Source organism: Lipotes vexillifer, unplaced genomic scaffold, assembly GCF_000442215.2.
Source record: "Lipotes vexillifer unplaced genomic scaffold, Lipotes_vexillifer_v1.1 scaffold4, whole genome shotgun sequence".
Lineage (NCBI taxonomy): Eukaryota > Metazoa > Chordata > Mammalia > Artiodactyla > Lipotidae > Lipotes > Lipotes vexillifer.
Genome location: NW_006785876.1, coordinates 4,817,665 through 4,827,832, shown reverse-complemented (window position 1 = coordinate 4,827,832; position 10,168 = coordinate 4,817,665). Strand labels below are relative to the sequence as shown.

At 59.3% G+C, this 10,168-nt stretch overlaps 2 protein-coding genes across 4 annotated transcripts in view; one reads left to right on the top strand and one right to left on the bottom strand.

The window, feature by feature from the left end:
- The first annotated feature begins 731 nt into the window (after positions 1 to 731).
- DLK2 (delta like non-canonical Notch ligand 2) lies at positions 732 to 4,728 on the top strand. Of its 3 annotated transcripts, none has more exons than XM_007458261.1 (5): positions 732 to 852; positions 1,128 to 1,191; positions 2,200 to 2,330; positions 2,796 to 2,940; positions 3,809 to 4,728. In XM_007458261.1, exons 1-5 carry the CDS (start codon positions 777 to 779, stop codon positions 4,542 to 4,544), a joined length of 1,152 nt encoding a protein of 383 aa, XP_007458323.1. In that variant the 5' UTR covers positions 732 to 776; the 3' UTR covers positions 4,545 to 4,728. The 3 variants fall into 3 exon arrangements, with proteins under 3 accessions (XP_007458323.1, XP_007458325.1, XP_007458324.1); XM_007458263.1 differs by having other exon boundaries at positions 777 to 852; positions 2,200 to 2,309; positions 2,886 to 2,940; positions 3,809 to 4,544; XM_007458262.1 differs by having other exon boundaries at positions 777 to 852; positions 2,200 to 2,312; positions 3,809 to 4,544.
- Positions 4,729 to 4,992: 264 nt separating this feature from the next.
- The window catches only part of ABCC10 (ATP binding cassette subfamily C member 10), a 20,009-nt gene continuing 14,833 nt past the window's right edge, over positions 4,993 to 10,168 (bottom strand). The window contains exons 14-21 of the mRNA XM_007458260.1: positions 8,777 to 9,120; positions 8,290 to 8,459; positions 7,628 to 7,788; positions 7,086 to 7,339; positions 6,022 to 6,167; positions 5,827 to 5,924; positions 5,469 to 5,581; positions 4,993 to 5,146 (exon numbers count right to left, since the gene is read on the bottom strand). Coding sequence (XP_007458322.1) covers positions 4,993 to 5,146; positions 5,469 to 5,581; positions 5,827 to 5,924; positions 6,022 to 6,167; positions 7,086 to 7,339; positions 7,628 to 7,788; positions 8,290 to 8,459; positions 8,777 to 9,120 — 1,440 coding nt within the window. The remainder of the gene's footprint in view (positions 5,147 to 5,468; positions 5,582 to 5,826; positions 5,925 to 6,021; positions 6,168 to 7,085; positions 7,340 to 7,627; positions 7,789 to 8,289; positions 8,460 to 8,776; positions 9,121 to 10,168) is intronic.

The window sequence follows — 10,168 nt, the reverse complement described above, 5'->3', positions numbered from 1 at the left end:
GGGGGAGGCGGGCTCCGCCGGCACACGCCGCCCCTGGCAGGCGGCCTGAGCGCGTGCGAAGAGCCGCCGCCGCCGCCGCTCGGGGTCGCCTTGAGCCCCAGATTCCCCAGCGCTGGTTCGCATGGCAGCCGCCTGGGCGCCCGGCCCCGCGACCCGCTAGGGGCGGCCCAGCGCCCCGGCCCAGCCCTTCAGCTGAGTCCGTCGGATCCGGCCTCGCTCTGCGCCCCGGGGGGCGCCGCCTCCCAGCCCGAGGTGAAGACCGCGAGGGCAGGGGCGCGCTGGGGTGCCCAGGCCCCGCGCCGCGGCCGAGCCGAGTGCCGTGGAGGTAGGAAGGGGATGCGGGAGCAAGTCCTGCGGGGAGTCGGAGGTGGGGGGCAGAGACTGCTCGCTGCCGGGAACCAGCCCCCTAGTCGCCCCCGTGCTCGAGGACGCCCCTCGGCGCTGTTCCCTGTCCCCCTCCGTCCGACTGCGTTCCCCGGCCCTTCCAGTGTCCTGACCTCGCTCTGCGCTGCCCATCTTTCAACTCCTTCCTACAGAGCCCGCTCCCAGTTCCTGTCTCCAATCCCCTCGTCTGCTCAGATCTTCCCAGCCCCCGCCCTCCGCTGCCCCCACCGCTTTTTTCTGTCTGGATGCCCCTCTCCCCTCTCGGCTCGTTATCACTCGGAACCGGAATCTGTGCCGCTATCTCCGCGTCCGGCCGCCTCCCAGCCTGTGCCGTCCCACAAGTGTCCGCACGTCCGGCGGTCCGTCTGTCCCTCCCGGGGCCGGGGCTGACCATGCCCAGCGGCTGCCGCTGCCTACATCTCGTGTGCCTGTTGTGCATCCTGGGGGCACCCGTAAAGCCTGCCCGAGGTGAGCGCTCCCCTGGGCTCAGGTCGCGGCCCTGTCCGGCTGTCCCTCGCTTGCACGTTGACCTCTGCCGGCCAGAGATGGCACTGCAGGCGCTCCGACCCGCGGGGTTGGCGACACCCAGGACATCCCTTTGGAATGGGATGAGTCTCTGTTCTGCCCTGTCCCAGAGCTGAGTCCACCCAATTACTGGGACCCTGCATCCTCTCCCTAGCCCCGCATCTCAGGCAGCTGAGCGCTGGCCCCGGGCTCACCCCTCTCACATCAATCTCTTTCAGCCGATGACTGCAGCTCTCACTGTGACCTGGCCCATGGCTGCTGTGCGCCTGATGGCTCCTGCAGGTACCTCTCCGAGCACGTGCTCCTAAACGCTGTGCTCCACATTTCCCGGGCCTCCACACCCACAACCAGCTCAAGCCCCAGAGCAAAATGTCTAGGGGCTTAAGACTCTACTGCTCTCTCCCCACCGCCTCGTGCACATGGCACACAGGGCAGAAGGCCAGCCCTTCATCCTGTGCTTACTCCTCCCCATTTCCCCTTCGCCTTGCCTCTCCTTTGCTGCTTCTAGCTTATGGCTCCCAACTTCACTCTCCCAACCAGGTATTCTGCAACATTCCTCTTCAAGGTACCAGGAGAAAGACCCGAAACTTGAGGGAGTGTGGGGAGTGGGAGCCATAAGGAAAAGGGGAGATAAAGGAAAGACATAAATAGAATTGGCTTAGCCTGGAAAACAAAGGCTGTTGCAAGGGTTGCTGGGGAGAAGCGCTTAAGAGTCTTTTCTGATGAATTTGAGTAATTGACTCAGTGGGGTGGGGTTGGGCAAATTCTGCAGCAGGAGGAAAAGTGTGTCTGGTCATAAGGAAATGAGCTGACAGGGCAAGGTCCTGGAGGGGCTGAGGGTGCTTGGGACTCTCCGAAATAGAGCAGGCCTTTGCCCTGGAATCAGGGTAGGAAGATAGTCCTGATGACCTTTCAAGGTCACTTTTTAAAAAAATGTTTCTAAGCACCTCAGACATGCCAGGAGTGGTGCTGGGGGCACTTACAGACATCATCGTAATTTCCTCCTCAACACATGCCTGCCAGGTGTATCCTCAGTTTACAGATGAAAAAACTGAGGCTCAGAAAGGTTAGACCAAGTGCAGAAACAGGACTTGAATGCTGGTGTCTGATGGTCTGATGATACCATATATGTGTCCCATGACCCTGCACAGCCCTATATCAACCTGGGATAGGCCTGCTTTCACTTGGGGGCTGTCATATTTGTCTGTTTCCTAGAAGCTCTGATCTTGCCTCCTCCATTTCTTCACATCCTTCTACCCAGAGCCCTGACCCTGTGCTTCTCCCCATCAGGTGTGACCCAGGCTGGGAGGGGCTGCACTGTGAGCGCTGTGTGAGGATGCCTGGCTGCCAGCATGGTACCTGCCACCAGCCCTGGCAGTGCATCTGTCACAGTGGCTGGGCAGGCAAGTTCTGTGACAAAGGTAGGGGAGTAGAGAGGGTAGCTGTTGTCTGGGGACCCCCATGTGTCTTGGGAGAACATCCATCCGTATTTATTGAGCGCCTCTTGTGTCTGGCTCAAACCCGAAAATATATGGTAGCTTACTATTTTAGACTTTATACCTATCTGTTGTCTGAACTGGTCCTAAACACAACCCTATGTGGTAGGCAAGACACCTGCGGAAAACTGTACTCATATCACAGATGAGGAAACTGAGATCTACAGACAAGATACAACTTGCCCAAAGGCACTTTGGGACAGACTAACAGGGCCAGGGCTGAGTGCCTCCCGACTCCAAATTCAGTGTTGTTTTCCCCCCACTACACTGTACCAGCCCCGGCTGGGATTGTAGTATGAACCACACCCACAGAACTTTGGGTGGGGCCTGGGCAGGTCTGGGTGCCAGACATGAGGGGCTAACCCCGAGCCCTCCTGGTCTCCTCTCCAGATGAGCACATCTGTACCACACAGTCCCCCTGCCGGAACGGAGGCCAGTGCGTATATGACGGGGGCGGCAAGTACCACTGTGTGTGCCCACCGGGTTTCCACGGGCGTGACTGTGAGCGCAAGGCCGGACCCTGTGAGCAGGCAGGGTGAGTGCTGGCCCCAGGTTAGATGAGGATCTGGTGATGGAGGAGAGAGGACTGTTGAGAGGATGGTGGGGCAGTGTTAGGGCTGACGGTCAGAAGTCCCACACGGAGGTACTCGAAGATAAAACCCAGTCTGTCAGAGTATCTGTAGGGTTTCTCAACTTTTTTGGTACCATGTGAACCATTTCTCCAACAACAAAAATCTACAGGGGCTGGAGGTGTAACACATCAATGTGTGACTCCCCTGGGTGGGGAGGCTGAGGGCCTAGGACTCCCCTCATCCTCCCAGGAAGGGTGGCATGCAGCCCCTAAAGTTGTTCCACACAGCAGCCTTATGCCTCATGGTGAATGGGGAAATGGCCTACAGGTCTGGACTCTTCCTCATTTCCACGTCAAGCCTGAGAGCCTGCGTGGATAATAACTGTACACTTGCCTTGAGCCTTGCTTTGGGGTCAGGCCCTCTGCTACTTGCTTGACCCTGGATTATCTCATCTAACCCTTACCATTTGGGAAGCTGGGTACTGCTCTTATCCCATTTTTATTTTTTTTTAAACTTATTTATTTTAAAATTTCTTCTAACACTTTTGTTTATTTATTTGTTGGCCGTGCTGTGCAGCTTGTGGGATCTTAGTTCCTCAACCAGGGATCGAACGCAGGCCCTTGGCAGTGAAAGCACAGAGTCCTAACCACTGGATCACCAGGGAATTCCTCTAATCCTATTTTTAAAATGAGGCATTTGAGGCTCACAGAAAAGTGACTCAAGGTGACATAGCTAGAAGGGGGGTGGTAGTGGTGGCAGTGATCAGGATGTCAACCTGGGCTACCCTGCAGATGGCAGTCGGTAAAATGCCCTCCTGCCCCCCCAACTCAGCTCCCCGTGCCGGAATGGCGGGCAGTGCCAGGACGACCAGGGCTTCGCCCTCAACTTCACATGCCGCTGCTTGGCGGGCTTTGTGGGTGCCCGCTGCGAGGTGAACGTGGACGACTGTCTGATGCGGCCTTGTGCTAACGGCGCCACCTGCCAGGACGGCATCAACCGCTTCTCCTGCCTCTGCCCTGAGGGCTTTGCTGGGCGCTTCTGCACCATCAACCTGGATGACTGTGCCAGCCACCCATGCCAGAGAGGGGCCCGCTGTCGGGACCGGGTCCACGACTTTGACTGTCTCTGCCCAAGTGGCTATGGTGGCAAGACTTGTGAGCTAGTCTTACCCGTCCCAGATCCCGCCACCATAGCGGACATCCCCCCGGGGCCCACCTTGGCTGTGGTGGTACCTGCCACAGGGCCTGTTCCCCACAGCGGGGGCGCCGGTCTGCTGCGCATCTCCGTGAAGGAGGTAGTGCGGAGGCAAGAGGCCAGGCTGGGCGAGTCGAGCCTGGTGGCCGTGGTGCTGTTTGGGGCTGTCACTGCCGCTCTGGTCCTGTCCACGGTGTTGCTGACCCTGAGGGCCTGGCGCCGGGGTGTCTGCCCCCCTGGACCCTGTTGCTACCCTGCCCCACACTATGCCCCGGCGCGCCAGGACCAGGAGTGTCAGGTTAGCATGCTGTCGGCAGGGCTCCCCCTGCCGCCTGACTTGCCCCCTGAGCCTGGGAAGACCACAGCACTGTGATGGAGGTGGGGGCTTTCCTGCCCCCTCCTTCGCCTCCTCTGCTGCTCAGAATGGACTGGCCCTTTCTCACCACCCCTCAGCTGGGATACCCAACACTGAGGGACCTCAGCCTCATGCCAGAAATATTATTTTTTTAATACAGAGTGTAAGATGGAACTTTATCAAATAAAACTATGGAAGTGCATGTGGGCTCCTTTGTCAGAAAAAATCCGCCTGGAGTCCCAGATGCAAGAGGGCCAGAGCAGAGGCCCGCTTCTGGGGAAGCCGCGGGACTCTGCCCCCCGAGAAGGAGTGGTTTGTAAAGAGGATCCCAGGGTACCTCTTCCCCTCTGCAGAGGTGAGAGAGAGGTAGAACCACAGAAGGGTGTAAACAAGCGGCAGGCCCCCCTGTGCCAGGCAGCAGTGGGTAGGACAGAGGGAGGCCCTGAGGGGCGGGGACTCGGGGCCCTCAGGGAGAGGAGCGGGCTCCCTGCTGGCTGCTCTGCAGCAGCTGCTGGAACAGCGAGTGGGGCTGGCTGCGCAGGACGGCAGGGGAGTCCAGCTCCGCCACCCTCCCGGCTTGCAGCACCAGCACCCGGTCCGAGTTCAGGATCGTGCTGAGCCTGCGTGGGAGAGGGTGGTCAGCGTGGGGATGGAGGACAACGCCCTAGAGAAAGTTGACCTGCTTTCCCCCCTCTTCTCTGGACAGCACCAGCCTGCCCCACAGGCTTCAGCCCCTGGCTCTGTGCTAGGGGAGGGGTTGCAGGCTCCCTCAGACAATGCGCTACAAAGGGCCTGGGTTGGTGCCTGGGGAACACGGAGCTGAGATTCATGGGGGTTGGAATCTCTAGAGCCCTGACCCCTGGGGTTTCTGAAAGGAAGGGAGGCTATGGGTCCATGACACCTTAGCCCCTGATTAGATTCTCACTCTGGATGCCTACACACCTGTGGGCGATGGTCAGCACTGTCTTGCTGGCAAAGCGTTTACAGATGGTCTGCTGGAGCAGCTGGTCTGTCTTCTGGTCCACGCTTGCTGTGGCCTCGTCGATACACAAGATCTGGACCATGTGGAGAGGATGAGCGGGGAGGAGGGAGAAGAGGTCAGCCGTGGCTGCTACATAAGCCCCGGCCCCCACCTCCTGGTCTGGCGCAGGCCAGCCCACAGCTCCCCACCTCCAGCTCTAAAAGAAAAACTAACTAGGTCCCTTGAGACCTCTCCCCAGTCCACTTCCTCACCCCCCACCCCTCACATGTCCCCTGCCTTCTTCCTGGCCCTCTCGAATGTCCCTTTCTCTTGTCTTACCTTGGCATCTGTGAGGAGAGCCCTGGCCAGACACAGCAGCTGCCTCTGCCCCAGAGATAAGCTCCGGCCCCCCTCACCCAGCTCACCATCCAGACCACCTGCAAAGCACAGCATCTTCACCCCTGGGTTCTGAGCCTCCCTCAACCCCCTCCCTGCTCACTCCTGCCACCATGCGGGATAGGACCTAGAACTCACCCATAGATACGATCACCTCACTCAGGTGGCACTGCTCCAGGGCCTGCCACAGGGCCCTGTCCTCGTACAGACCCCGGGGGTCCAGGTTTTCCCGAACAGTTCCACTGAACAAAAAGGGCTCCTGGGGGATGATTGCCAGCTGGGACCTGGGGGATGAGGACGGGACAGGACACGGGGTTCTTGGCTGGAGATGTGGCCACTTCTGCTCCCAGCACAGGTTTTAGCTATAGGTCCAGCCCTTCAGAAAAGCTTGGGGATAAGACCTGAACATAACCCCCGTCCTGTTCCCCGCTTGGTCAGCCAGCTTGACTGTGCCAGTGCTATGAGGAATACCAAAGGAACCAAAGGCCTAGACTCTGCCCTTAAGGAGGTTACATCTCACTGAGGGGCAAAACAGAACAAGCATGAGCTAAACCGTATGGTACTGACTCCAATCACGGGACAGCAGTGGATGGCAAAGAATGACCAGAGGGGACCAAGGAATGACTGGGTAGGGGATGCTTCAAGGTTGGAAGCGGGCCTGAAACTGGGTCCTGAGAGGCCATATGGTCAACCTATGGCCACCACAGGTTAGAAGAGAAGGCAGGAAGGCCAGGGCCAGGGCCTGGGATCAGTAATGGGCTTTAGGACAGAGCATCCCTACCCTTTTCCACATCATGGAACTCAGAAAAAATGATACTAGGGCAACGTGGCCGGGAGGGGTGTTTAGCTCCAGATGAGACCCCTTGTGGCCAGAGGAAACTGGCCCAGGTCTCCAGCTGTCCCAAGCACCGCCTGCCAAGCCCGAGGTCACAGCACCTGGGAGGCTCTGACTCAGGAGGCAGTGACTGGTGGTCTAGAGCGGAAGGTGTATGCTGGGAAGTACAAGGTGAACCTGGGAAGGTGAAAACCTTAGGACCACAGCTATGAACCCCGACCTGAGCACTGGCAGCTCACTATCCTCGCCTGCTTGTCCCATCCTCCGTCTCACCTCCTGATCAACCCTGTCTGCCCTGAGTTTATATAAAGCCCTCCTAACTGGGCCTTCCTCTAAGTGCCAGTAGTCTGGCACTCCTCCCCCAGACCTGAGCTCGGCCAGCTCCAGCTGGCTGGTGTCCACGCCGTCCAGCAGCACTCGCCCAGAACTGGGCTCTAGCAGCCGAAAGAGCACCAACAACAGGGAAGACTTGCCAGAGCCCGTGCGGCCCACGATGCCCAGCTTCTCTCCAGGCTGCACGAAGAAGGTCACCCCATCCAGGGCATTGGGCAGCCCTGGCCGGTACACCAACACCACATCCTGGAACTCCACGCTCCCCTGGCTCAGCCAGCCAATGCCCAGCTGGTGGGGTCCGTGGGTGGGAGAGGGAGGGAGGGAGATGGGTGAGACGGGGAGGAATGAGGAGAGTGGAAGGGAGAGGAATGAGGGATGGATGCCGTGAGAGGAGAGGTGGGGGAAACGAGGAGTAATGGGGGGATGGACACAAAAATCAGGGAGATCACAGGGGACGGTACAGGAGCTGAGAAAAATGGTGAGGGGCACAAGGAAAGGAACTGGGGGAGAGACTGGGGCCGTCAGGAGGATCCTTCAGGGTTCTAGCACCCAGGCTGGGGTGAGGGCGCAGGCTACCTGTGGCCGCTGGCCCTGGGGCTCCTGGGGCAGGTCACAGGAGTATTCCTCCAGCCGCTCGACGCTCACCATCATGGCTTCTGTCTGTGTGAAGCTGCTCACCAAGCCGGAGAGCAGGCCCGTCAGGGACAGGGCGTAGGACAGTGACAGGCCCACGAGTCCTGGGGGAAGGGAACACAATTGCCAGGGGAGGCTTGGACGCTGGGATGTGTGTGGGGATGGCTGGGCAGAACGGGCAAACCCTGAGCTGTGGACAGTGGGCATTTAGAGGAAGCTGGCACTGAAGGAGGAAGATGCAGGAGCCAGACCAGGCCCACAGGAGGCTGGCTGCAGCAGAGTGGAAAGGCTACGAGGGAGGACGGGTGGAAGGCAGGTGGGCTAGGGCCGGTTGCTAAGTGCTGAGGACGGGTGAGCAGGGAGGGGCGGAGATCAGAAGACTTGACTAGTCCCAGATCCACGACCACCAGGGTGAGTGACTCCTTGAGACTCAGTTTCCTCAACCCTAAAATGCGGGTGATGAGAATTACAACATATCCTCACAGGGAACCCCGGCCGGGAGGTGAAAATGCTTGGGGCTGTAGGGGCAGTGCAGGGAGAGGTCTGGGGCAGGTGATGGGAATAACACACTTCCGAGGTGAGAGTGAAGGGTCCCGGGGCGGCACCTGGGTTGGCGAGGCCCTGCTGCTGCTGCACCAGGGCGATGCCCGCGATGGCGCTGACCACCGCGGCCCCCATGAACTGTAGCCGAATGTCCAGCCACTGCATCGTGGCGCTGGCAGCAAACTGGCACCTCTGGTTCAGCTCCAGGAGTCTCTGGTTCTCCTCCTCAAACCTGGGGGAAGCCACGCCACAGCTGCACGGACCCGCCCAGACGCCCTGCCCATAGGATGCCTCCTCCTCGGAGCTGACCTGCACGCCCACAGGCCGCACCTCAGCGGTACTGAGGAGCCAACATGCTCTCTCGTAGGGGTCTGCTCAGCGTCACCCTCCCCCTTTTCTGTTTCCTTCCTCTTCCCCCTATGCCCTCACCCACCCTTCCCTTCTCAGGAGACTGAGACCCGCCCCCCCTTCTTCTCAGGAGTCCCTCTTCCCCCTCCCCCCCGCACCTCACCCCCCTCGCACTGGTTGGAGGAGGCGGACCTCACACACCTGTAGGTGGTCCCAGTGGCCCGGAGCACAGGGAGGCCCGCCAACGTGTCGGCCAGGTGGGTGTAGAGAGGAGACAGGGTGAGGCTGCCCAGGCGCCGCAGCTCCCTCGAGGAGGCCCTGTAGTGGCGCTGCACGCGGTAGTGGATGAGGCTCAAAGGCGGCAGCAGCAGCAGCAGCCAGGGCAGGCCAGAGCCCAGCACAGCCAGGAGGCCCAGCAGGCCTGCCGCGTTGGCCAGGAGGATGTTGAGGATGAAGGGCAGGCTGTCATCCGCACAGGCCACGTCGGAGGAAAAGCGGTTGAGGACCCGGCCCGTGGGCGTGGAGTCGAAGAAAGTCACTGGCGCCTGGGAGAAGGGATGTGGGTGGGCCAGGGCAGGGGCCAGCGGAGAAGCCATGGAGGCAGCCCCCGGGGGAGGTGGGCTGGGGGGAAAGGCCCAAGGTAGAGAATAGAAAAGGAGTAAACTGTCCCCAGAGTTTGGGGGCACTGAGGGGGCGCTCGAGGAGCTTAGAGGAAGAATACCCCAGGTGGGAAAGACAGAGTCTCTCCCATCCCTCTGGCTAGCGGGGGCCCTGAGAGGCCAGGTGGGCCACCCCTCAACTTCTGTGCTAGGCATGCCTACCCCCCTTTCAAGGGCAGGTAGCTAATCTCTTTCCAGAAGATGGAGTCTTCGGGCCATGAGTGAGATTTAGTTAGATGTTAGGAGGGACATCCCGATTGCCTGTGGCGGGACAGAGTGGTGAGGGCGGCAGTCAAAGTCCACACTGTCCCATGGTCAAGCGCTCAGGCTCCGGAGTCAGACTGCTTCTTGGATTCCAGCCTTGCCACTTACCAGATGTGAGACCCCACGTAAGAGGGCTTCATCTCCTCAAGGCCCCTGTCCCTCATCTCAAAAAGGGGGATAGTAATGAAACTGTACCTCCCGGGGCTGACAGCAGGATTGAAGCCACAGACAGCAGTCAGGAGCTTAGTAGGGTCTGCCTGCCACAGAGCAGGTGCTTGGTAACTGCTAGCTATTTAGACTACTTACTATTGGGAGGTACGGTCTCAAAGACCCTTTCCCTTTCTCTACCTTCCCTGTCCCCCAACTCTCTGCCTTTACTTGGGGATCAGTCCTATCTTAAGGCAGGGCACTAGGTCAAAAGACTTGCTGAAGCATTTCCTAAAGCCAGCTTATGAGAAATTAATTCCTTCACAGCAGACAGTGGGCAGCTGCTCCTGGAGACGCAAGGGAAAGACCCACATGTCCTGGGTTCACGGCCACAGAACTAGCCTTGCCCAGGTTGCACACACTCTCAGAGCCTGTTTTCTCATCTGTAAAATGAGGATAATAGTACCCACCTCACAGGGTTATAATGAGGCCCTAATAAGATAACAGACAAAAAAAGAGCGTC

Excerpts from the sequence above, each read along its gene's own strand:
- DLK2 (XM_007458261.1), top strand. The coding sequence starts at position 777 with ATGCCCAGCGGCTGCCGCTGCCTACATCTCGTGTGCCTGTTGTGCATC. Across the intron at positions 1,192-2,199 it reads GCGCCTGATGGCTCCTGCAG|GTGTGACCCAGGCTGGGAGG; the intron begins GTACCTCTCCGA and ends TCTCCCCATCAG. Across the intron at positions 2,331-2,795 it reads AGGCAAGTTCTGTGACAAAG|ATGAGCACATCTGTACCACA; the intron begins GTAGGGGAGTAG and ends TCTCCTCTCCAG.